The 24283-nt window shown below is 56.9% G+C and overlaps 2 protein-coding genes across 14 annotated transcripts in view; one reads left to right on the top strand and one right to left on the bottom strand.

Moving 5' to 3' along the window:
• The first annotated feature begins 29 nt into the window (after positions 1 to 29).
• SPACA9 (sperm acrosome associated 9) lies at positions 30 to 9633 on the top strand. 9 transcript variants are annotated; one of them, XR_005527938.1, is made up of 8 exons: positions 517 to 625; positions 1781 to 1930; positions 5264 to 5444; positions 5911 to 6022; positions 7661 to 7863; positions 8585 to 8732; positions 9108 to 9345; positions 9561 to 9633. XR_005527938.1 is itself a non-coding variant. In XM_039229701.1 (7 exons), exons 3-7 carry the CDS (start codon positions 5305 to 5307, stop codon positions 9570 to 9572), a joined length of 615 nt encoding a protein of 204 aa, XP_039085632.1. In that variant the 5' UTR covers positions 517 to 625; positions 1781 to 1930; positions 5264 to 5304; the 3' UTR covers positions 9573 to 9633. The 9 variants fall into 9 exon arrangements, 5 of the variants coding, with proteins under 5 accessions (XP_039085629.1, XP_039085630.1, XP_039085632.1 ...); XM_039229701.1 differs by lacking the exon at positions 9108 to 9345; XR_005527940.1 differs by lacking the exons at positions 517 to 625; positions 1781 to 1930 and adding an exon at positions 1937 to 2125.
• A 5268-nt stretch (positions 9634 to 14901) lies between these two features.
• Positions 14902 to 24283, bottom strand: part of TSC1 (TSC complex subunit 1) — a 47038-nt gene continuing 37656 nt past the window's right edge. For all 5 annotated transcript variants that reach the window (XM_039229695.1, XM_039229692.1, XM_039229696.1 and 2 more), the window contains 8 exons: positions 23228 to 23271; positions 22485 to 22651; positions 21251 to 21433; positions 20329 to 20439; positions 19288 to 19410; positions 16345 to 16532; positions 16099 to 16260; positions 14902 to 15766 (listed from right to left, as the gene is read on the bottom strand). In XM_039229695.1, coding sequence (XP_039085626.1) covers positions 15253 to 15766; positions 16099 to 16260; positions 16345 to 16532; positions 19288 to 19410; positions 20329 to 20439; positions 21251 to 21433; positions 22485 to 22651; positions 23228 to 23271 — 1492 coding nt within the window. In that variant the 3' untranslated portion in view covers positions 14902 to 15252. The remainder of the gene's footprint in view (positions 15767 to 16098; positions 16261 to 16344; positions 16533 to 19287; positions 19411 to 20328; positions 20440 to 21250; positions 21434 to 22484; positions 22652 to 23227; positions 23272 to 24283) is intronic.

The following is a 24283-nucleotide window of genomic DNA, read 5'->3' as shown; positions in this document are numbered from 1 at the left end:
CGCCGTCGCGTCATCAGCGCGCGCCCGCGGGCCCCGGAGCCTGGAACCGGCCTCGTTCCCGGTCCGCGCGCTCAATCGCCGGGGGCAGGTGCTTCCCTGGGGGCAGGTGCTTCCCCGTGGCGGCCTCGCAGTGCCGTCTGTGCGTCTCGGGGTGGGGGGCCTTCCAGCCTTCTAGGACCAGGGGTGCCCCTAGGAGGGCCCCAGGTGCCGAGACGCCCAGGGGGCACGTCGGTCCCCCGAGGGGGCGGGAGGCGGGGCGTGCGCTAGTCCTGCCATCGCACCCCGACCTGGGCCTTGGGCGCTCCGACGGCCAGCCCGGCGCTGCTCTCTGGCCCTCAGTTTTCCCATCTGTAAAGTGAGTACAGGTCCGGGAAGGCTGTTGAAACGGTAGGGGCGGTCCCTGGGGCGGCCGGGCGAGGCAGGGCTGCCACGTGACCCGATTGCTATGGCACCCGCGGGGACAATCGGGCCCGCGGCCCCGCCCCTCCTCACACCTCCCCGCCCCACCCACCCACCCACCCACCTTCCCGGCCCTGGGAAGGGCCCCTCTGGGGCCCCAGACACCCTTGGAGGCACTTCGGTTTCAGGGCGCTCTGTGAGTGAAGACCGTTCTGGGACCAGCAAGGTTAAAGCGGGCCCACCCTAGACCTGGGGGTGGGGGGGAGGGAATGGTGGGGACCCGCTGCGGCTCCTGGAGGGGGTGGGTGGGACGTGGTGGGGGAAGGAGCGCTTCGAAAAGCGACAGTCCCCAGTGGAACTGGAGCCGCCTGCTATGGGACGCAGCGCTGAATGGGGAGCTCCGGCTTTTGTCTGTTGTCATTTTTAGAAGGTTTTTGAGCTGTGTTCTTAACAAAACTATGGGGCACGGCCATTATGGACCGGGCGTCTGGCATTTACAATACAGATCGCCCTGTGTGCAGCTCCTGGCCCCACCTCTGTGAGCCTGCTCTATGCCTCACCTCTTCTGCGAAGTGGGGATTATGTAAGGATCCCATGAGCTAATATGCCTGAAGTATGGGTTACTGGCATATATTAAGTGCACAATGCATAGGGGCTACTATTAGTAATATTTCATTTAATATTTGCACCAGCCCCAGAAATAAGTACCTTCATGCCCATCTTACAAAGAAGAAATTGGAGGGTCAGAATGGTGAACAAGTAGTGGAGCGTATGACCTGGGGCAAGTCATTTCCCTTTTCTGGGTCTCTTTTCTCATCAGGTATAGATCATGTAGCATTAGCATCAGAAGCCCGCTGGAAGTTCTCCTAATCCAAATGGCCCTGTTTTACAGAGAGATAAACTGAGGTCCGGACAGGGGGAAGTTCTTGGCCAAGTTCACTTACTAATCAAAGGCAGAGCCAGGGCAAGTGTCTTGACTCCCAGCCAAAGCCTTTCCCACCAGCCACTAAGTGCCCAGAGACATGCCCTCCAACCGTAAAACGCTGCAGATCGGCCTCTTCCCCTCAGAACCGCTTCCTCAAAGCGCAAAGCGCGCACACCTTGGTTGGCTTGTCAAAGCCAACTGCAAAGACAGCAGGGGAAGAAAAGGAAGCTGTCTCCCCGTGAACAAAGAACACACAACCAAACCTGCAATTTGCACTGGAGAGCTTCAGTTTGCTTCCTGGACATTTCTGAAATGACTTGCCTTTCTCCTCATTTATTTTAAGCCCTAGGCGCTTTTCATACCATGATTTAATCTTCTTTAGCAGCCTGGAAAAATACAAATCAATTAAAGCCTAAAACCTATTGGGTAATCATTTTTTCCTTCCTCCTCCCCCAGATCGAGAAGTGCCTGCACCCTGCGCCTTTCATCCAGACTAATTTGGCTGCAGTGACTCGTTCAAGGGACGATCGCTTTGGATAGCTTATTACAGCTGTTCTCACGACATTCCTGGAGTGCATGTCAGAAGTCCCTAGGATCAAGAACCAAGTCAGTTTTGCTCTCAGGGGCTCTTGGGGCCACCAGCAGAGGTCGAGCTGTATCCTTGGAGAAGCTGACAGCCCCAGGAAGCCCCAGGAGGGTGGCAGGGAGCCAGACACGCAGGGCAGGGCCCTGAACACTAGGGGCGGGGGAGCAGAGAACAGTCTCCTGCAAGCGGAAACGAGGCCCAGGGATCCAGCTAGGGTATGACCCCCCAGGGGGTTCGGGCAGCTTTTCAGGCTTTGGGTATCGCCTCCACCCCAGCCACCCACTCCCAGCCCTGGTCAGTCTGATGTCTGGCACGTCTGTCTCTGTGGACCATCACGGAGGAAGGGAGGGAGGGATCCAAGATCCCAGACTTTACAAAATGAGGCAGAGCTGCGTGGGAAATCCTGGCTTGCCCACCTCTAGCGGGGTGACCTCAGCGCCATCGTCTGTCACGTGGGGATAATCGCGGTGCTTACCATTCACAGGGCGGTGGTGAGGACTTCATGCATGGCCAGGGTTCTCTCAGAGCCCCGTCGAGAGTCACTGCTGTTGGGGAGGGTTGGGGCGGGAGTTCAGGATCTCGCCGAAGGCTGGAGCAGCGAGGCGCTCGTCTGCCCTGCACCCACCCACCTCCGTAAAGGACCCTCCAGCAGACTGTGCTTAGCCCTTCGTCCCGACCACGCCCATCCCACTGGCCTGCTTGCTTTTCTCTTTGGTAGCGCCCTTATCCAAAACACTGTTGGTTTGCTCGCTCATCCTTACTGACTGCCTCCCACTCTGAAAGATGAATTCCAGGGGGGAGGATCTTTCTACTTGGTTCAGTGCTGTGTGTAGCCCAGCACGCAGAATCGGGGCTGGCATACAGGAGGCACTGCAGAAGGAATGAATGAACAAACGAACGAACGCATGAAGTGCTTCTTACCCCCTTGGCCTTCAGGGGTTCTCCTAGCTTTGCCTGATGCTTGGGGGTCCCCCGGGCTACCCTGCCCACTGCCTTCTGTGCTGGCTCACAATTTTCCCATGTCGCCCCTCCTGACGCTCCAGCCCACCCTCCCCCCACCTCTCCTCTCCCGGAGCTCAAGCTTTCAGGGTGTGCACCTTGCCTGTCGTGGCATGCCCCTGCCATTGTGTGCGCCCTGCCCTGTGTAATCACGGCAGCTTTCATTGCTCTGACAGCCAGGCACTGCCGCCTTCCGGGCTCTGGGCAGTGCTCGCCCCGTCGCCCGAGGCTGGGAGGCCGACGCTGTTATTTCTCTCTAGCACGTTAGCACTCAGAGGCTCACCCCAGGCCGGCACAGGATTGGAACCCAGGACTAGGAGTCCAGAGCTTGGGTTCTTAACCACCAAACACAGCTCTGAGCATTATGGGGCAAGGCCAGACTGAAAGCACACACACACCCCCTCCCCAGAAACGCACCTGTGTGCTGTGCTCTGGCTTGTCTAGGTCTTCAACCCCCCGAGTCACTTGTAAGCCCAGGGCCAAGAGTAAGGCAATTGCCTTGGTATGAAATGTGAAGATGGCCCCCCCAAACCCCAATAATCAAAGCAAACACATTTAAAAACATCAAAACCCATCAAAAATCCACTTCGGTCCAAAATTTAAAGATGAGATCAGTATTACTTGTTCCTTTTGCCTTGGGCTCCAATATGGCGTGGCACCGGACCCCGTCCCGTCTTTAAAATTCTGATACTTTGCAGATTCTTTGGTGTTAACTTTCATTTCTTTAAATAGTGCGTTAAATATTTTTACCTGGCTCAACTGCTGAGTTCTCTGGTGCCCCAGCTTTACCATGTCCTCCATTTGTGCTTCTGGGCGGGGGGTGGGGAGACCTGGGGGTGTTTGATAGACAGGAGGCCCTCACCGCACCCCCACTACCCTGGCTCCCCCTCTCACTCACCCACTTCCGGCAGGGGGCTGAGTCGGGAGGAAGTGCCAGTGTCCGCAAACACAGGCACCGTGGCTCCCAGGAGTGGCCTTGGCACTGCCTCTGAATGGGCTCTGTTCTATTCACAGTTGACCCCCTGAGGTTCATGGGGCGCCACTGTCTCGGGGCCCTTCCTGGGGCAGGTCAGCTCCCAGCCCTCCCCAGCTTCTCTGATCTGCTTGTTCCTGTCATGCCCTGGAGGCCAACTTCTGATCTGTTCTTGCATTTCCTTTGGTCCCTCTCTTTGCCGCAAAGATGCCCTCCTTGCTCCAGCCCTGCTCTGGGCTCCGGACGCTGAGGCCACACAGTGGAGAGAAATGCCTCCCCTCTCCCTCGGGCCCCTTCCTCTCCACCTGGGCGGGGCCTCCCAGGAAGCCTGGAATGTGTTCTTCTCCAGCCCCCTGCCCTCACCAGGTGTCCTGGCCCCTTCCACCTGCTACCAGCCCTAGACTTGGCCCAGCCTCCTCTGAGCCCTGTTCACTCGGGGCGTGTCTGGTGCCGGTGCCTCAAGGGTGGAGACGCAGAAGCCGGCGACCTAGGGTGTCTCGGACGCAAGCTTGCTGCGACACCCTGGACTGCAGTTAAGGAGAGCCGACGGACGAGGTCTCTTCCGGCTCTAGCATTCCATACGTCTGTGACCTGAAGAGCCCTTTGCCCTGGCTCGCTCAGCAAATTCATGATGTCACAGAGAGCAGAACCCACAGCCTTCTCTGCTCACGGAGGAGATTCTAGACGTGCTGTGGACTGCCTGAACCAGGGACAGTCTGTGAGGCCCCAAAAAGGGAGCACCCCCATAGCGCTGATGTTTCCCATGGGGGCATTCCTTCAATAAACAGTGGGAGGCAGGGAGGAATCGTCGGAGGCCAGCCCGGCCCCGAGAATTGCAAGCCTGAGCTGAAGGCTCCTGACCCAAGCACAGAGCAGGGAGACTGCATCTTAGACTCGACAGTCCCATACAGGCACTAGCCCTGCTTGGCCCACTGGAAACTATCCCTAGAGTGTCCCACCGATTGCAAAGTGGCAGATATTTTAAAACAATTTGGTCCAAACCGATAGAAATCACAGATTTTACATGCTGTGGCACATCCCTGGATGCCCTCCGCTGCCGACGGCACGGGAAGGCACTGGAGTCCGTGGGTGTGGGTGAGGGTGTCCACAGCATGGAGAAACTGAGGACCAGAGAAATCCTTGTCCACACTTGAGGGAAGGAAGTCACGGTCCACGGCAAAGAACGTGTCCTTGGAGGGAAAGGGGGCTTGGGTCAGGCTCCAGCGTGTCCTGGACTACCTAGGGGATCTGGAGTGGGCCCGGGGTGGGGGGGGGGGGAGAGGGGGGCGGGGCGAGAGGGGTCGTGGGCCTGCTGGTCTGAGACTCCAAAGCAGCTCCGCAGTCTGGCACCTGGGGCTTCATCGCTGTGTTCTTCCCGCAGATTCCCGTCCTCCTGTGAATGACCGCTGAGGAAGACCATGAATGAGGCAAAGGAGTCCCTGCGAAGCATCGAGCAGAAGTACAAGCTCTTCCAGCAGCAACAGTTTACGTTCATCGCCGCTCTGGAGCACTGCAGGGAGAACGCCCACGACAAGATCCGGCCCATCACCAGCATCGGACAGGTGGCACCTCGCGCACTGGCCGGCGGGGAGGGGCCGGGCTCTCGGGAACCTGAGGGGGCCCAGCGACTCCTGGGAGACACCTTGCTTGGAGGGTGAGGGAGCTGAGGCCCAGAGAGGGCAAGGGTGTTTGTGCCGGGATCAGGACTCCAATCCTAATGAGGCGGGAACGGCTGTTCCGTTCCCTCACCATGTATGTGAGCAAATAACGACGTGGTTAAAACCGTGGGCTGCAGACTCTGTTGCCGGCCAGGGTTCGGGTCCCAGCTCAGCCCCACAGCCCTGCTGTGACCCGGGGCCAGTGAGTCACCTCTCTGTGCCCCAGCTGCCTCATCTGGGAAATGCGGGGTCTGCAGAATTAAGCTCGTGAGACGCCCAGCCAGCGTCTGACGCCTGCGGTCTCGGCAGTGGGATCCCACTGGGGTTGGAGAAGCCGACCCGCCAAGCACCTTGCTTCCCTCCTCTGCAGACATTTCCACTTAGCCTGGGCCTCCCTCGAGTCAGCTGCTATCCCAGTTTGCTCTGCAGGACCCGGAGGCCTCGACACCGAGCGCGCCCTCCAGGGAGCAGCACCCTCCTTGGTGGGACCCTCTCCTGCTGCCGGCCGAGGAGTCAGCTTGTGGGCAAGGCCCCAGGCGCGGGGCGGGTATGGGGATCAGCGCTCAGAACCGCTTAGGAGAAGCCCACGGGCCCCAGAGATCGCAACCCTCGCTGGCAACATCCTTCAACAAAAATCCTCCTTTGTAACGTGTGTGATCATTTCTCCCAGTTCTTCAACTTGAAAAATGATACACCAACAGAAAACACCCTCTTTCCCCTGAACTCTGTGGCAGTAAGTCAGCTGCACCCCTTCCTGCCCCCTCCCCAAAGGCTCAGACTTCCAAGGGCACCGGACAGGTTTTCAGTGCCAGGATGGAGCGTGTGAAACCCCTCCCCGCAGCCCCTGCTCAGAATCCATTGGAGCCTGGGTGACCCCGGCCCCTCACATGCACAGGGGGGTGGCCTTCCTGCCTTAGGGTCAGCAAAGGGCCTTGGTAAAACGGTGGCCCCACGCTCTGACTCTGCATGTGACGTGTTGATTCTCGGCCCTCACCCTGCCCCGCCTCCCCACCGGGACCTGGGTCATCCAACGGTGACCTTCCCACACACCTGGTAGCTCAGGGACTCTGGTCTATTGTAGTTACACGGCAGGGCAGGCTCCTCCCCACCCTCCTCGGGGCCCCTGGCGGCTGTCAGAGCCTCCTCCCCCTTACAAAGCCGCTGTACTTGGAAGGAACCACTCAGATCATCTGGGAAGACAACCAGCAACAGAAAGGCAGCCGGCAGCATCAGGAAACCCCTGGTCCCCCCGGCTCGCAATGCGGAGGGGAAGCGCTCATGAAATGGGCAGTTAATCCCTCTGGGACCAGGCCAGTACCTCCACAGCACAAGGCCAGCCCCCCGCCTTGCCTGACCTCCGATCCGGAGTGATCGGGTGGTCCTCGGATGCTCTGGAGAAGAGCCGCCATTCCCGAGGGCAGGGCTTGAAAGGCCGTCAGTGATGTCCGGAAGGGTCCCCTACTCCTGCATCTGAGATGTGTTCCCCGGGGGGCTTTGGTTTGGTTCTGGCACGAGAGCCCTTCACCCTCCCAGAGCCGCTGCAGGTGTGTGGCGGGAGGTAAAGATGACCTTCTCTCCTATGGATGACCCCTCTCCTGGGAACACAGGACAGTGCAACTTCAAAGGATTCTAGTGCCTTCTGTTTGCTCCTCAGTCGTCTGAGGAGCGGGACTCGAAGGAAAGTCAGGGAGCAGCCCGCTTGCTGCCAGTGTTGGGTTAGGTGCTCAGGGCCTGGTGACCTGGGGGTGAAGTCCCAGCCTGGCCACCTCCACTGGCGCCTGCCTGAGCAACTTATTTCACCGCTGAGCCTCCGCTGTTCATCTATAAGATGAGGGCTTCAAAAGGCACCCGGCACGTGGGCTTTAGGTGGGGGTGCCGGGAGACCCAGGCTGCACCGCGCTCCCGTGGTGCGTGGGGCCCTCGGTGACATTGACCACATGTGGTGGCCTGAGCGTCCAAATGCTTCGATGTGCCTGCATCTCCCCTGTGACTCTGGGAGGGTAGGAGGAATGGAGGGGAGGGGAGGAGGAATGGGGGGGGGTGCTCCTGGATGTTTGGGCCCCGAAACCAGCTGGGGGCTGGGTGGCACTCCCTGAGCTCCCTTCACGTGGCCCCTGCAGGTACAGAGCTACACGGACCATCACTGCAACAACTCCACGGACCGGCGCATTCTGCTCATGTTTCTGGACATCTGCACGGAGCTGAACAAGCTGTGCCAGAGCTTCGAGGCCCTGCACTCTGGCACCCCGGTCACCAACAACCTGCTCGAGAAATGCAAATCCCTGGTCAGCCAGAGCAACGACTTGAGCAGCCTCAGGGCAAAGTAAGTGGCTTCTGGGCTTGTCCCGGAGGCGCCAGCCAGCCTGTGCAGGGCGGAAGGGTGGAGAGGGAGGGGCGGCGTCCCGCAGGAAGGAGCAGCCTTCTGTCACGAGGACAGGTACGTCCCATCCGATGGGGCACGTGGCTACGGTCCAGGGCCCCCGCGCCCCCACCCCCCCACCTAGGAGGGGAATCCTAGGCCCATAGATGTAGCCAAAGGGCCAGCCCAACAAATCCTCTTATTGAAAGCGAGGGACGCTGAGGACCCACGTACAGTGGGACACAGACAGAGCCAGCACCGGGCAAGGGGACGGGGAGTCCCAGAGCAGATGTTCCCAGAAGCCCACGGAGTAGTGGGATGTCTGGAGCCCATCCCCATGGGCGTCTGGGCCTCAGCATCGCCAAGCGTGGCTCCCTCCTTCTGAGCCCTGGGGCGTCCTGGACACGCAGTACCGTACTCTGGAGGACGCTGTTTGGTCATCGGGGATAAGAGTCGGAGGGACCAACCACATTCTGGAGCAGTGACGGGCTTCCACAGCCCCTCATCCCGTCTCTACAACCACACACCAGTGGTTCGAGAATCCTGTCTCTCACGCCAGGATTGCCTAGAGTTCGGGGCCCGCAAGCCCGCCGAACCAGTGTCCGGAACCTCCCCGGGGACCGTGACGTGCGTCAGGACAGACCCCGCCCCGGGTCTGCCAGAGCCCCCTCTTGCCACCCTGCAGGTACCCTCACGACGTGGTGAACCACCTCAGCTGCGACGAGGCCAGGAACCACTACGGAGGCGTCGTCAGCCTCGTCCCCATCATCCTAGACTTAATGAAGGAATGGATCGCCCACTCGGAGAAGCTGCCCCGCAAAAGTCTGCAGCATGTGAGTGAGCCCCACGCGCGCCAGGAAGTCACCGCGGCAGCCGCTCCGCCTTCCCGGACCACCGGCACCCAGCCTCCGTTAAGAAAACACAAACGTAGTCAACTTAAAAAAGACAGCCCCCAACCTAGGGGGAAAGACACCAGATGTTCAAAACCTCCCTGGAGACCACCTGGCGGGAAGCTGTAACTCGGAGCTGGCACCCTGCTGCACCCCACGGGAGGGGGGGCAGGCAGGGCAGGGGGGTGCTGTCTCTTCACTTGGGCTCCCGTCCCAGCCACTGAAAAACCCCAAAGGGGCCTACCCAATATGCTTCTGAGAACCGGTCTCCCTCTCTCTCGCTTTAACTTCTCACCTCTCCTCACCTCTGGGCGTCAGGCTCTGTGCCCACTTCGTGTCGCTGGGAGAGGCTGGTGAGCCAGGGCACTGGCCGGCCCTGGCCTTCTGGGAGCTCCAGGCCCGCACCCTGCCAGACCCGCCCACACCACAGGCCCGCCTCTCCAGGCTGAGCCACCAAGGGGGAGGCCACAGGGCTCCCTTGCGGCCACCGCGGCCACCCACCATAGAGCTGCTCCTCCTGCCGGAAGCTGGGGGCCAGGCGGCGAACTTCCAGCAGGTGTCTGGGCCAGAACCCAAGGGGGATCGAACCTGCCTCTGCTCTCCTTTACCTGGGGCGGGGAGGCCATGAGAGGGGCCGGAAGGACTCTGCGGCTCCCACGTAAGAATCCCCTGGTTTCCACAGCACAGTCAAGGCCCCGACATTGTAGCGTGTGTCTCTGGCCTCTGAGCCTCCGGGAAGTACTGTCTGATTGTTGGTTTTTCCCTTCGCAGGGGGCGACTTAGATTCTGTACTCTTGCTTCCTCGGGGCGACCGTCAAGAATAAAAAATGTTCTCCCACCTGTCTGCCTGGCTTGGTTTCCTGGGGCCCCTCCCTTAAAGAAAACTACGTTTATCCTACGACATCAGAGGACACTGGGCAGTAGGCTCACAAACAAAACCGCCAGCAGAGAGCACACACGAGATACGGGAGTTTGCTCTCAGGAGGCTGAGGCCGAAGACCCCCAGGCCAGCGCAGGAACAACTCTCGTTCGAATGCGTTCACACGGGAATCTGAATGGGTAGCTGAGTTCTTCAGACAGAATTAAAAACTGCCGTCTCCGAGTCTGTATCTCCGAAGGAGCTGCTTCCGCCACTAAAACAAGCAGAGCGCACCGATTTCCAGGGGCAGCTGGAAATGTACGTTCTGTGGAAGCGATGGGAAGGCAAGGCTGGATCTAACAATCGCTTAAGGTAGTTTCCTGCTTTCTTCCAAATACCTGGTGACATTATGGAAGGAAGGTGGCGGCTGCCAGCTGCGCTGCTTCCTTGGCACACTCACAGAACACAACGGCAAGGCTCAGGGTTGGTAAGCTCTCCACGACCTCAGTGCTATGTGGGCTCACCCGCAAGGACTGTATTAAACCCCTCAAGGTGGCAAGCACGCTCCGAGCGCACGCGGGGACAGCAGTGTGGCCCGGCAGGCTGTCCGGTCTTGGGGGAGAGGACTCGAGTCACCCCTCCCGTGCCACCATGCCACTGTTGGGGGCAGGCGGGACTGTGAGGCAGATAAAGTAGGATCCGTGGCTATGTGCCAGGTACCTTTCTAGAACAAAAAGGGTCTGACAGCACCTCCTCCAGCCACCCGGCGTAACCAAGCCAGACCTGAGGCTTCTGCATCTTTGGTTTCGGTGGGTCCCTACTTTGCCTGTGAGCCCCTCCGAGGCCACCACGGGTCACTTCATGTCAACACAGCAGAGTAGTGCAAAACAATAGATTTTTATTTGTTCACAGTTAAACACAAGCAACTGCCTTGACATTTTAGAACATTCTAAGAAGGACAGCAAAACCCTTTTGATTCCAATTCCCATCCACTAAGATTGTACCATTTCCTCTTGCAGCTCATGTTATGGCATCTGCCGTGGATTGTTTGACATGCTTTTAAGATCGAGGCAGGAAGGTTTAAACCTTTTGACAAGAAAGAACTTTCTCAAATTTAACTAAAAGCAGTCAATTAAAAAATCTTTTCCCACTGATGGGACCCCTTTAAACTGCAAGTAAGCCGCATGTGGTTGATCCATGATTGAGTTATAAAACTAGATTACATCTTAGCAAAATCTGTCCCTCCGTAATATGTGTGTGGTCCACGGAAGTCTTCTGAAAAGTGATCACTGATTCTTCCTAGTGCAAAATGCCCGGCCGCCTCTTTGATAAGCAGAAGTTTCTGCTGCGTAGAGCAGCGCGTACCCTCCTGTCCAAACACTGTAGCTGGGGGGGGGGGGGGGGGGGGGGGGGGGGGGGGGGGGGGGGACGGGGGCTCAGACTCTCCGGGGTCTCCTCTAAGATCTGCTCCAATGTGTCAGTTAGCCTACATATCCCGGAGGGTGGACAATTTGATGGCAATGGGAAGGGAAGGGGGCAGAGAGCGCCTCTGCCTTCGTTCATTGGTTTCATGGCCAAAAGCGGCCATGGGCGCAGGTTCCCGGGTAGCTACAGCCACTCTTCCCTCAGGTGAGCTCGGACAGACCGCAGATGGTGGGGAAAAGGCAAAAACTCCACTCTCCCCACACACATCAGAGTCATGGACGGGGACACACGGGACAAGGGTCAAAGCAGCAGCCTCGGGGCCAGTCCCCAACCTAAACTTGCCCTTTCACCGCTAGAGAAAAGCGCCATCAGTGCAATGGATTCCTCCGTGGCGCCGGGGGAGGGAGGGCTCGTGTTACACAGCTGGGGGTGGGGGGAGGTGGCGCATAAACAGGTACCCAGATGCGCTCCAGCGACACATTTCGCTCCAGCGACACGTTTCGACAGTCACTGCCGGTCAATTCCGAGCGTGCACCTCGAGAGCGAAAAGGCAGCAGAGGATGTGTGCTGGGGGGGGTCGTTCCATGAGCCCACTGTTTCCCGCACGAGACATGCTCTGGGTGGGATCGGGCTTCTCCGGGGACCACTCTGAAGACGGACTGGCCTGTCCCAGAACATCCCAAATCGGGGGGTCCTCCACCTGGACAACTACACTTCTGCAGCCAGCCTGCCCTCTGCCCACAGCCTCCTGACCTGCCTCTGCTTCCTCCCACCTCTCCGGTGCTTTCCGTCAGAAAAACGGTCATCTTGTGGCTTCACATGGTAGGTTCGAGTATTTGGTAAGAACTCCCACTGGCTAGCCACAGCCCATCCCAGATGGTGTCCACAGAAACGCCCAACATTTTATTCGTGAGCCTGAACCCCTGCGGCCTGGCTCACAGGCATCCGTTGCCGCCACTGTCTCAGTCACCCCTGCTATACGACTGCGAGACTCTGGCCTCCTGTGACAAAAACACCGGGAGCTACACGGGCTGGGGCAAATGCGGATTTGCCCGGGGACTGTGCCCTGAGGCGCTGCCCTGTGGGACGGCGGCGGCCCACAGGGAGCTGTGTTCTAGTGTCCATGGCCTCCGGTCTACCTGCCCGGGACAGCGCACCCTCTCCCCCACACGCGCTCTACTGCTCTGGCGCACGTGGGACCTTACCTGTCCCGTTTCTCAGGAGAACCCTCCGCTGGCAAAGCGAGCAAGGTCACATCCGCCTGCCCACCCGCCTGCCGCACGAGGCTGGTCCTGGCACTCATCCGCGAGGAAACCTTTCAAAACCTCTCAACCCAAGAAAACGCCCTTCGTCTCCTACCTCTGCTTCCCTAGCCCTGCACAGCGGGTCTCCCCGTGCTACACTAACCGAGTTTCAGGCTTCACGGCAGAACCCTGTCAAATGCTTTTTAAAAAAATCCCTAAAAGCTCTGAGAGAGGTGCACATGCTCACGTCCCGTGGCAGACAGGACGGGCCCACAGCGTTCTCTATGCAGACCACGCTGCCCCCCCCCCCCAAGTGATCCTGTAGTGCTCCTTTTTAAAACAAAATTCATGCTGCGCAAGAAGCAGCCTCAGCCTTCGCAGGGCCTGTGCTGACCCCTGGTCAGCGTCAGGCGGGGACTGGAATGGGTTACGCACGTGGGCCGAACGTCTGCGAGGCAGGCAAGCCCTGCCGCGTGCCAACAGCACGCTGCTCGGACAGTCCTGAGACTCACTCTGGCCCTGACACTGATGATTCCAGGACATGTGTCCCGAGGGCCCCCAGGCCGGAGCGCTCTCTCTGGTGCTCCCCGGCCATCACCTTTCCATCCTTGAAAAGACTCTGCAGGATGATCAAGTGACCTGTTGACTCCTGGCGAGTTTATCACTTTCAAAACCAAACCTTATTACTGACTCGAGTCCTTTGCACCATGAGAGCCTGCATCTTGAGGACGGGTCACATCAACGTGCCTCCGGGCCTCACCCCCCCCCCCCCGACTAAGACACACGGCCTCCTAGAACCCAACAGAAGTGGAGTGCAGGTCCCTGGGTGGGCCATGGCGGTCAAGCTGAGCAGACGGCTGCGTGGCAGGGAGGTGCCGAGGGCCCTGGGCACGGAGACCTGCCCTCGGGGCCCCGGGCACAGGCCGCGGCCCACCTCACCACGCTGCCACCTCCTTCCCTGTAATTTTACAGTCTGCCCCCGTTTTTAAGAATGTCTCTTCTTTCTTTACGTTGGGCTCTGCCTTTGGCAGTTAATCAGGGAAAGGGCTTTGATTTAAGTGCCTGGTGTCTTCGTTTTGTGGCACAGGTCTCTCGGGCTGGGGGAGGGTGGGCATTTTGACCTGGTTTCGGTACTTATCCTGCAACATTTTTTCTCCTTTCTGAACTTGTTCCTGTTTTCTTTTCCTAAAACTGAACTAGGAAATAGGATGTATTCGATTTTAAGCTTTCCTTTGGATAAAGCTGAATTAACCAAGTGGGGTTATCAAAAGTCCATAAGGGACACCCAGCGGAAACTGCAGGACTGGGGACACAGTCGACACACGGCCTCTCCTGGGCTGGGCACAGTCCCGCCGGACGACCCTGTCCGGAGGAGGCCCTGCACCAGTGCTCTCGTGGGACAGGGAATCTCTCCTTATCTAACCCCCTCTGGCCAGGGTGCTAGAATAGTTGCTGGGACGCTAAAAAAAAAAAAAAAAGAGAGAGAGGGAGAGAGAGAGAAACCTTTACCCTCACGTGCTGGAAGCTTCTGGATGCAGTAAGATTTCGTACCATTACAGTCCATCTTTTCCCCCTTCATGGCTGAACCCTCGTATACTTTTAACTAAGAGAACTTAAAGAGAAAAACTAAGTTCATTGGCTCTTTCATACAAGTCTCTCCTCGCCTCAGCTAGGACCCTGAAGCAAAAACTCTCAGGCTTCCAGAAGTTACCTTGGGAGCCCATGTTGAGTTCAAGTGCCGTGCTGGGGCCGTCTCCCCTGAGCGCACGTGGGCCTCTGTCAACACTCGCCAGGACTCAGCTCTCAAATGCTCTGCCATTACCGCCACGCGGGAGGGGGCAGCAACACACTCCCCAGGGAGCCGGCCCTGGAAAGCTAGGCTGGTGGGAGGATGCGGTTACCTTCTTGGGGGTCGAGAACGCACAACGGCGAAGCAGCTCTAGCAGCCTGAGGAGCAATGGTTGTTTAAACGTTAAAGAAACTTTCTCAGCATTGCCAAGAAGCAGACACGAATGAGAGACTCACGGGAACATGAAGGGAGAGAGGCACACAGATGGCAGGAACCACGAGGCTCCACTGGCACAGCCCTGTCCGAGGGGCGGCTCCCCATCCACAAGGGCTTTTCGGGCAATGGCCCGAGCCACCACCACCCTCCCCTCCTGCAGAGAGAAGTGTCACCACCCTCACACAAGCCTGATCAGAACAGTCGCCACTTTCGAACAAACGCCAAATAAATAAGAGGTAGCGGGGAAGGAGAGACAGACATTCTGAGAGGGGCGGGGAGGGTAAACTCCACGGTGCCTGCTCCAGAATTCTCGCAGAACTTTCTAGGAAGCTTATCAGAACCACCAGCAGAACGTGAAGGGTGAATAAACCTTTGCTAGATCTGCTGCTTTAGATGCTGAACTTCAGAACCAAAAGCAGCGCAAAAGTCTCCTGTAAAAAAGCTTCGACGTGAAGGCGACCAGCCTTTTGTCCCTCATGGAGAGGCACAAAACCAGACTTACCTGCAACACCGCCAGTTACCCGGGCTGACAGAGAGCCAACCCGTTCTCTGAGTTTCAGGAAAGGAGAGAGTGGTGTGTTAGACTCAAAGATTAAATTTGGCCTCATATTGCACACGTTCAAAGGGCGCAACCACTGGGGGGGAAGGCAGAAAATAAAGCCACTGAGGGGCACGAACTGGCCCTGGGGTTAGTCCACACTGCCGGGTCAATGAGAGACAGGGCAAGGAACGGGTTGAGGGGAACGTTAAGAGGCATTTCAATGCCAGATCCAAAAACCGTTCTGCATTCAGTCAGCTGTCAAAAGGACCCCCACCCCATTTCCACGGCGTGAGCGAGCCACCCGGGCCCTGGAAATAGGGAGGCCTGGGAACGTGCATCCACACCTCCTGTTCTACGCCAGCAGTCTGTGAGTTAACACTGATTGACCGTCATCCTTCCCTGTGTTCGTGATGAGTCTCATTGTAGTCCATGATGTGCAGCGGTCCAACACTGTCCGGGGTCGGGGGAGAGGGGTGCGGGCCGTCCAGGCTCAGGGGGGCCTTGCCTTCCGTACCCGGGTCTTTGCCCAGTTCTGTCTTGAGCGTCTCAGAAAGGCTCCTGATGGTCACGCTGTCCTCATCACACTGGCTCTCACTCTTATTACGAAATAACTCGCGCGCCTTCATGCCCAGGAAGCTTTTTGAACTGGGAAGGGACCCGACGGTGGTCGGGATACTGGTGGCGGACTCTCCCATGGTAGTTTCCCACCGACTACTGAACGGGCCTGCCCTCTGGCTGGGGGGCTTCTCTGGAGTCGAGAGCTCGCCACTGCCGCTCCCTCTGCTTCCGCCGCCGCCCCGCACACCGCCAGGCCTGGGAGGCTTGGTCTCGCCATTGTGGCCGGATGCCTCTTCGTTGTGCCCTGTTACAGAATCCGAGCAGCCGTCCTTACAGCAGGCAAGCCTGTAAAAAACCCAGGGAGGAGAAAAGGGGTGGTGTCGGCAGTGCCTGTGTCCCGGAGGCGCACACGCGGACACTAAACACCGCGTTTCAGAACAGAGAGCCCTGGCGTGAGGTCACAGCAAGAGAAACCACGTCACAATGACGGACGGCAGATGGTGATCGCACGTGCGAGCACTTCTGTGACCACATCCAGCAATCGGGGCCAAGGACAGGGACGCAGAGAGGCCGCTGGGCTCCATGAGGAAAGGGAAATCGAGGCGCCGCAGCCCCGCCTGACCCCGGGGGACTGTTTCTTATGTCCCAGGATCCTGGCACCATCTCTTCGTTCCTACCTTTCCTCTGCCGCTTCAGCTGCTTCTGCTTTTTCTTCTTCAAGTTTCTTCAGGAGGCCGTCCTTCTCTAACCTGCCGTACAAATCTAAGATCTCCAACTCAAACACCTGGGTGATCCTTTTCTGAGCTTCATACCTGCTCTCTGCCGCCTGCAGCTGTCCTCTGAAACACAGACCACCCGGAATATAGGAAGCTTTGCTTACACAAGAACACAGCACTGCAGAAACCTTCCCCCGCTGGAGTTACCTTGCCTGGAGTTTGACATCCTCTAAATATTTCTTCTGTTCCAGAAGAAGATGGTCTTTCTTGGCCAGGTGAGATTCCAGTTCCAAAATCCGTTTCTGGGAGGTGTCGAGCCTCTGATTCTGTTGGAGAAGGTGGCTTCTGTTCTTTTCTAGTTCTTTCCGGTATGCAGCTTTCATCATTTCCACTTCCTAAAAAGTAAAAAAAAAAAACCAAAACAAAACAGGGGGATTGGAGTCCTTTTAGAAAACAAACATGCCACATCCATGTTGGAAAATCAAGGCGATAAGCGTTGAGAAGCTGCTCTGGGGCACTGCTGGTGACAATCTGAATCAGTACAACTTTTTGGAAAGTAAGCTGGCAGTTACATATTAACCTAATACCCCTTCCTAGAAATCTACCCCTGAGAAAATCACCTGAACCACAAACAGACACGTGGGCACAAAAATAATCATCTCAGAATACTGAGAAGGGCAAAACACTGGGAACACTGTTAAGTCTCGTGTCAGGAAAACAGCTAAGTGAGTTAAAACACATTTTATAAGTTTCTGATAAACTTCAGGTTTATGTATCAGTAAGAAGATTTTTAAAAGCAAACTATAAAACCACATGAATAGTAGGATCAACTACGTAAACACTGACATTCACAAGCATCATATGAAACTACCAACATTCAGTTACTGCTTCAACGTGGTGGTGCTGCAGGTCTGGTGGTTGTTTTTTGTTTTTTTTAGGCTTCTTCCCCCCTCACATGACAAAGCTGGCGGGCGTGGCGCGGCCGGGCAGGGCTGCTCAGGCAACGCCACACTGGCAGATCAGATGCCCCGACAAGGCTTGCCGATCCCACCAGGCAGATGGCCGGCCTGCAGACAGACTAAATGAGCTGAACCCAGGGCAAGTGCACATTCACGCTCGGAAAAAACATGGAAAGAACACTCGTCTAACAAGCACGTATTACATTTGTGTTATGCTTTTTTACTGTGGAAAGATACACACATAACTTACATGTATTTGTTTTTCTTAAACAGATAAACCACCAGGGGCAAGGAGCTGAGCCTCCGTGCAGGTGAGTCATGAAGGTGAAGAGTGAATGCTTTCTTGGCGTGAAACTGCGTAGATTTCAGCTCAGAACGGGGCACTAGGTCATATGGCCATGCCTAAGACTTGCACACGTTAGGTGAGCAAGTTGGACCTTTCTCATAAACGGCAGAAGCTCTTTATGGAGAATCAAAGTACTGACCCGGAACAGCCATGTGCTTCCACTAACCCTCCCACTCACCTAATGAGGTGCTACACCGACTCCTACCAGCCATGCTCGACACCCACCCTGCCTCTCCCCCGCTCCCCGACTTGACTAAACATGAGGAAGCCTACTCCAGGTCCAAGGGCAAATCCTGACAGGTTCAAGGTAATGACTGACTGGGGATGGACGCGCATGACACAACCCTGGCCAGTAACAAGGGTGGGAAGTCTGGTTTGAGACCCTCAGGAAGTGTCCTCTCCTCTTCCGTGGGGCATTGTGGCATCTACCTGTGACCGCCACACCTGCAGTGCACACCCTGCAGCCATCGGCACAGCCAGCCCAGGGACAAGGGTGCCGCGGTGGGTCAGGAAGAACTAGGTTTTGGATTTTTGTTTTTTTAAGTAACTTCTACATCCAATGTTGGGCTCGAAGCCACAACCCCGAGATCAAGAGTCACACACCCTACCTGCTGAGCCAGCCAGGTGTCCCAGAACTGAGCTCTCTGATGCTGTCCCTAAATTGCTGAGTGGACCAACCGGGGGCTCAGCTGCTTTGGAACTTCTTGCCAAGTGACATAATTAACACAACTCCTTACTGTTAAGCCGGTTTAGTTGGTCTTCTTGTTACTGCTTACAGCGGCAGGCGTCCTGACCGATACAAGTCAGGGTCAGCACGCCCATTTCAGGGATGGTGAAACAGGGCCCAGAGAAGCCAGGTGGCTTGCTCAGGATCCCAAGAGTATAAGCCGTCCAGCCGAAGGACAGCAGCACAGAGGCCAGCCCAGCTGCACTCTCGGGGGCACCGGGAATGCATGTGAGTAATAAGGATGTTCAGAGTTCTCCGGTCCTTTAGGTGTGTTCCCTCCTTGTCTTTTCCAAGCCCATTATACTTCCGAAACGACTGGTAGCTGATTTCTAGAGAAAGTTCCACACTTAACGTCCTACTAAAGGAAGTCAGAACCTGAGAGCTGAGAGGAGCTGAGGAATAAGGAGTGACTCTATTAGGAAAATTATCTCTCTCTGCTCCTGAGACCAGTCTCTACATTTGGCCCAAAAAGATGCTTTATAAAGCACAAGCCCAAGAAATCCTACAAAGAAAGCCTGTGTGTGATGGAGAAGTTAGTGACAGGAAGCATCTGAACATTCACTATTAAAATTCCATTCCAACTCCTTCCCAACTCACTCGCTACCGTTACCTGAGGCTATTTATAAAGTGACAAACAACGTATGCCTCGGCACCGCCGGGAGGCGCTAATTAACGTAAGGTCCTCCCGAGCTGTGGCCTTGTTGCCGGGACTGAACCGCCGTCCGCTGAAATTAAATTCAACATTAAAAGGAAGAAAAACTGTGTACACTAGTATATACCCACGGTCCTGAGTTATGTTCAGCAGAATTGGCTCCCCATCCCTCTCCTCTGCCTCTCACCCACTGTCTCTCGGGGCGGGCACGGGAGGAGAAGAGAAGCTCTCTACCAGCCACTCTGTACCAACTCCCACGGGGCACTTTCCCTTGCCCCTGACTTAATTTCACAGCGAGCCAACTGGGGGGAGTAAGCTCACGTGATGGCGGAAAATGCTCACCCCAGCGGCCAGCAAGGGGGCAGATGGCCGGCAAGAACGCTGCGCGGACTCTGGGCAGTCTGCACAAATGCATCCTAAGAGCAACCCCCCGCCCCCAGGCCTGGCTCCCCGAACCCTGGCGCACCTTTGTGGTGTCTGAGTGCTTGTTCTGCAGTTGCTCCAGGTACAGCTCGTTGACCTCCCCAAGAACCAGCAGCTGCCTGTTCAAGAACTCCATCTGCTGCTGGACCGACTCGCTGTTCGAGAGCTATAACCACAGCACAGAAACAGGCAAAGTGAAAGACCCCGCGACACAACACCGGCCAGTGGGCATCAAACAGGGCCCTGCTAGGAGCCCATGATTTCAGGGCTTGGGCCCAACAAACCACTCCCTCGGTTTCAAATTCCCTCACACAGCGGCTGGTGGGGAGGCAGGCACCCACGGGCAACGATGGGCAGAAAAGCACTGCAAAACTGTGCTGTGCAAAAGGGAAGTGGGTCAGATGCACTACATCAGAGTGGCCACCCACAACATGCCTGGAGGGGACAGGCGTGGACACAACGGTCACCGCAGGGACATGATGTCCTGGGTCAAAGCCCAGGAAAACTCACTTATTTTATTCATAAGTGATTTCTACACAGTGCACTGAATCCCAACAGAGGAGGGATCCTAGCTCAAGAGATCTTTGAGAACCAACATTTCAAGTTTACGTAAACTAGGATTTAAAAAAGAGTTCCAGGGCACCTGGGTGGCTCAGTCAGCTCAGGTCATGATCTCACAGTTCGTGAGTTCGAGCCCCGCGTCGGGCTCTGTGCTGACAGCTCAGAGCCTGGAGCTGCTTCAGATCCTGTGTCTCCCTCTCCCTGCCCCGCCCCCACTTGGCTCGGGCCAGCCAGCTCTGGAGACTGTCCGGGGCACTGGAGGGTTTAGCAGCACCCGGGCCCCTGCCCCTGCCCCCTCGATGTCGGGAGAACCAAAAAAGGCTCTGTACACGCTCGCCAGCAGCACATCCACTAAAACTGGAACAAAAATGCCTCCACACGTTGCCCAGTGTCCCCTGGGGGGCGGGACAGGACACCGACCTGCTCCCTGTTGGGAACCCCCGCCGCGGGCACACAGGCCCCGTCTGAAGGAAGAGCGTCAGCAAGCCGTGTGAGAACAGAGCCCGCCGGCCCCACTTCTTACCTTCTGGGAGACCTGACTGAGCAGCAGCTCCGTGTGACACACCTTGCTGTTGGCCTTCTTCAACTCCAGACGCAGCTCTGCGATCATGTTCCTGCAGTCCTCCAGCTTCGTCTGCCCAAAGAGACGTGCCACGGAGTTACACAAAACCTCCAGGCCATGGCACCGGCCCACGGACACGCGGGAAGGCCCAGTGTCTCTACTGCTCTGCTATGCTTGGGCCGTCGAGACTTAGCTTCTTAGTTTTAAAAATTAAGTTACGGCTGATTTCTGGAGTTCCTGATTTGTTCCTTTGTAGCAAAGGAACAAAAAGATCTCAGATCCCAAATTCTGCACCTGAAAGCCGTGGGGCCACCAGCAGACTCAGGGTGGTGCCATGAGGAGGCTGTGAATGTTTGAGGGGGACACAGTGACACCTGTCGGTCACCGTGCGCACTACAAGCCAGAGGAAGTGCAGCGTGTTGGTATGAGATGTGCTGGTGCCTACGGGTGACCGTATCTTTGCAGAGAAGGGTTCAGGTGCTTGCAGGGAGAAAAACCACCCTGTGAAAACTAGCAGGAAACAGGAAATGAGGGTGTCAGTCTCCAATGTGATTCCAAGGACTGAGGTGCCGCCACTGCCAGATGGGCACACATGGCACCGGCCAATAATCATGACCATTTAAAAACTAAAGAAAAAAAACCCTTAAGTTTATGAGTACAATTTTCAAACGGTGACCGTGTCATCAAGACATGCACACTAAGTCTTTCGGATCTGCTCTCTTGGCTGCGGGATGCCAGGAAGTTCCCCAGACGCTCAGGGAGTCTGTAGGAACCAGGAGAGCCGGGGAGGCCCTGCCTTCCGTGAAATCGCGTCCCACGGCATCAGAGCGAGAGCCGGCGGGCTGGCTGGGATGCACGGCACCCCCCCCCAACCCCCCCGCACCTGCAGCTCCTGGCTCTGGTTGTAGAACTCCTCTCGGTCGTGCTGCAGCTGTCTGATCTGGCTGTGCAGCTGGCTCACCATGGTGTCTCGCTGCTCCTGCAGCTGACTGCTTCTGGCCTGCTCCTTCTGGAGGCTGACCTTCCAGATCTGGATGTCCTTCTCCTGTAGCTTCAGCTGGTCTTTCTGACGGAGACCAAGGATGGGATCATTTCAGCTGCCTGCCGACGCGAGTGGTGAGGCTCAAGCGTAACGCACAACGCGGTTTCTCACGCGGACAGCCACACGCCACCCTGACACCGGAACCCCAGGCCCAGCGTCCACCAGCTCACAACTGTCCAGCGTGGCTCAAGGTCAAAGGTCACCAATTTCACATTAGCAAACAGGTTACAAGATGCTGGAAGAAACTTTCTCAGCGATGCCCCCAGGACCTTCCAGAATCCTAACCACCAGGCCTGGCATAAGACCTCTCATAATCGCTATTGATTAAGGTCCCTACACATGAGGCAAGTCTACTGACCACCTACCCAGCACTGCGCACGTGGTCACGTGACTTCTCTAACCACCACGCTTTAAAGGTGGGTGCTGCTATTCTCATTCCCATTTTACAGAACGGCTAACAGATGCTTCAAGAGGCTACATCACTTTCCCAAGGTGACAAGCGGCAGAGCCAAGGTTCAGCCTCCAGGTCCAACTGGACCGGAGCTACAAGATTCTTGCCATAAACCAGCTTTAGGAGAGCTGGTTTCATGTTTGGAGAAACAAAATCATCCTCTGACCCTGTTGTCGTCACAGCCAATTATGCACAAACCCCTTGTCCCAGGGTGTCTGAAGGTGACAAGCTGATTCGGAGACCTAGCCAGTCACGCCTTAGCCTCAGAGACCAGGCGGCGGCCACAGCCCCACGGGGAGCAGAGCCAGGCCTGAACACCCGGCCTCGACACGGCAGCTGCTGTTTACAAACTGCCGTGCTGACATGAGGCAACACACAACCGGAAGCCTCCCAACCCCCGTGCTCACGATGCGACGTTGTGAAGCTCCCCTCCCCTGCCCCCCCGCCCCCACCCCCCGTGCTCACCATGGCGGCGTTGTGAAGACCTCCCACCCCCCGTGCTCACCATGGCAGCGTTGTGAAGCCCCCCCGCCCCTATGCTCACCATGGCGGCGTTGTGAAGACCTCCCACCCCCCGTGCTCACCATGGCAGCGTTGTGAAGACCCCCCACCCCCCGTGCTCACCATGGCGGCGTTGTGCTCCTCCAGAGCTGCCGCCCGGGTCACCCTGCGGAGGAGCCGCCTGTTCCGGAGAGCATGCTGTTGCCTCTTAAAGCGCTCATACAATAACTGGTTGTGCAGTAAAAGCAACTGGTTACGGAGGGTGCGGATCTCATCTGAGGGAGGAGAGCCTGATTTTAAAGCAGAGGGAGGGTGGCAGAGATGCCTTTTACAGAAGGTTCGATCAAGAGCTTCCCGTGGTTAGCTAGCCCAAGAAACTCAATTCTTCAAGAAACAAATCACCACCCCTTTTGCACACAATCACTTGGGTCTCGGCAACAGCCATTCGTTCTCCCCTTTCAAGGAACACGAGCGGGTACAAGGCGGAAGGGCTCCCGAGGCCTTTCCCCCCCAGACCCAAACCACACACGCAGTCACTCAGGCTCCTGTCCTCCCTCCCGGGTGCGGCCCGGCCAGGCGCATCTCCAGCACCACAGACCTGCCCAGGGGCTTTTCTGGGGAAGCCTGGCAGGAGGTCAGCACTTCCGGCACTGCTGCCCACAGGCACGCACCACGTGCCACTTTCAAAAGTAGGAAACACTGGCTTCGCGACCCCTGATCTACTAGAGGCCGAGCAGGTAGGCCAGCTGGAGCCATAGCCAAGGGGAGACGTGTTCCTACAGCGCAAGCCTCCTTCAGGGCCAGGACAGGCGGCGAGCGTGCGGGACCCACACGAGTTGGGTCTGGGGCTCAAGTAACAACTTTACCTCCAAAGTGGGTCCAGTCGACAGACTTGCTGGGTAAAGACAACCTAGGAAAAAAGGTTTGGGGTAAAACGAAGTTACTGAACTCGCCTAGAAACCCTTCTCTGCACCTTTTACTGCAGCTCGGCTAGCTCCCTTCCTCGTCAAAAGTGGCAAAGGGATAAGAAAGTTTCAATCCCCAGGGCCGTGGGGAGTTGAAGGCAGCGGCGTATATCAGATGGAAGGCCAGTGCCCACACCAGCAGGACCAAGTCTCCAGGGTGGAGTGGCCCTGGCTGGGGCTGCACTGGGGCCGATCTCTGCTTGGCCCTCCAAGGCGACTGAGTGATCAAACACACTGCCAGCGATTTTCAGCCCTCCGCACTGCACTACCCGGGCGGGCAGCCAAGGCTAAGGAGAAATAGGTAATTTACCTGAGCCTGTTACATATCTCATTCAAAAAGAACAATCTCTTGTCAAATTCCACCTGATACTATATTGAAGACAAGTTAAAACCGAGACATTGTTTGGCAACAGTGGAGGATTCGAACTCTGGACTGGTGATTCCCTTACCCCCTCCTAGATAACCACTGAAAAGGGTAATAAAAGAAGGGTTGGAACAATAACACGGACAGGCTACATCTAAGAAACCCTACGTGTGAGTGCGGGCGTGGGTGGGGGGAGCAGCAGGCCACCCCAGCCCCGCACTGAAACGCTGCTGACTTCACCTTCCCTCTAAGGCACCGTGTTACCGACATGGAAAGAACAGATCTACAGCTGGAGAAGGAAATGCCGGGACAAATATCCCTGTGCCACTTGAATGCCACAACCTCCTCCAATTTTCGGAGCCGCCATGAGCGCATCTGAGCTTCTTCCCGGTACAGTGGCGCGGGTCAGCATCCCCGGGACCACCGCGGTCCAGTGTGTGCAGACACAGCCCAGTCACGCGCGCGCAAAGGCACCAGACTCGAAGGGCACCTGACCGACACGGGGGAGGCGGCTTGCTCCGTGAGCTCGGGGAACGATTCCCGTGTCCGTGCCTGACCTCCTGCGTTTGAGAACACAACTGAACACCGAAAGG

Source organism: Hyaena hyaena, unplaced genomic scaffold (genome assembly GCF_003009895.1).
Source record: "Hyaena hyaena isolate Hyena2069 unplaced genomic scaffold, ASM300989v1 scaffold_38, whole genome shotgun sequence".
Lineage (NCBI taxonomy): Eukaryota > Metazoa > Chordata > Mammalia > Carnivora > Hyaenidae > Hyaena > Hyaena hyaena.
Note: the sequence above shows the minus strand (reverse complement) of the source record. Positions and strands in the feature narration are given on the sequence as shown.

What these genes read in the sequence shown, in the direction of transcription:
- SPACA9 (XM_039229698.1), top strand. Translation starts at nt 5,301, where the DNA reads ATGAATGAGGCAAAGGAGTCCCTGCGAAGCATCGAGCAGAAGTACAAG. An exon ending in CCATCACCAGCATCGGACAG is followed by an intron (nt 5,445 to 7,660) that starts GTGGCACCTCGC and finishes TGGCCCCTGCAG; the next exon opens with GTACAGAGCTACACGGACCA. An exon ending in TTGAGCAGCCTCAGGGCAAA is followed by an intron (nt 7,864 to 8,584) that starts GTAAGTGGCTTC and finishes GCCACCCTGCAG; the next exon opens with GTACCCTCACGACGTGGTGA.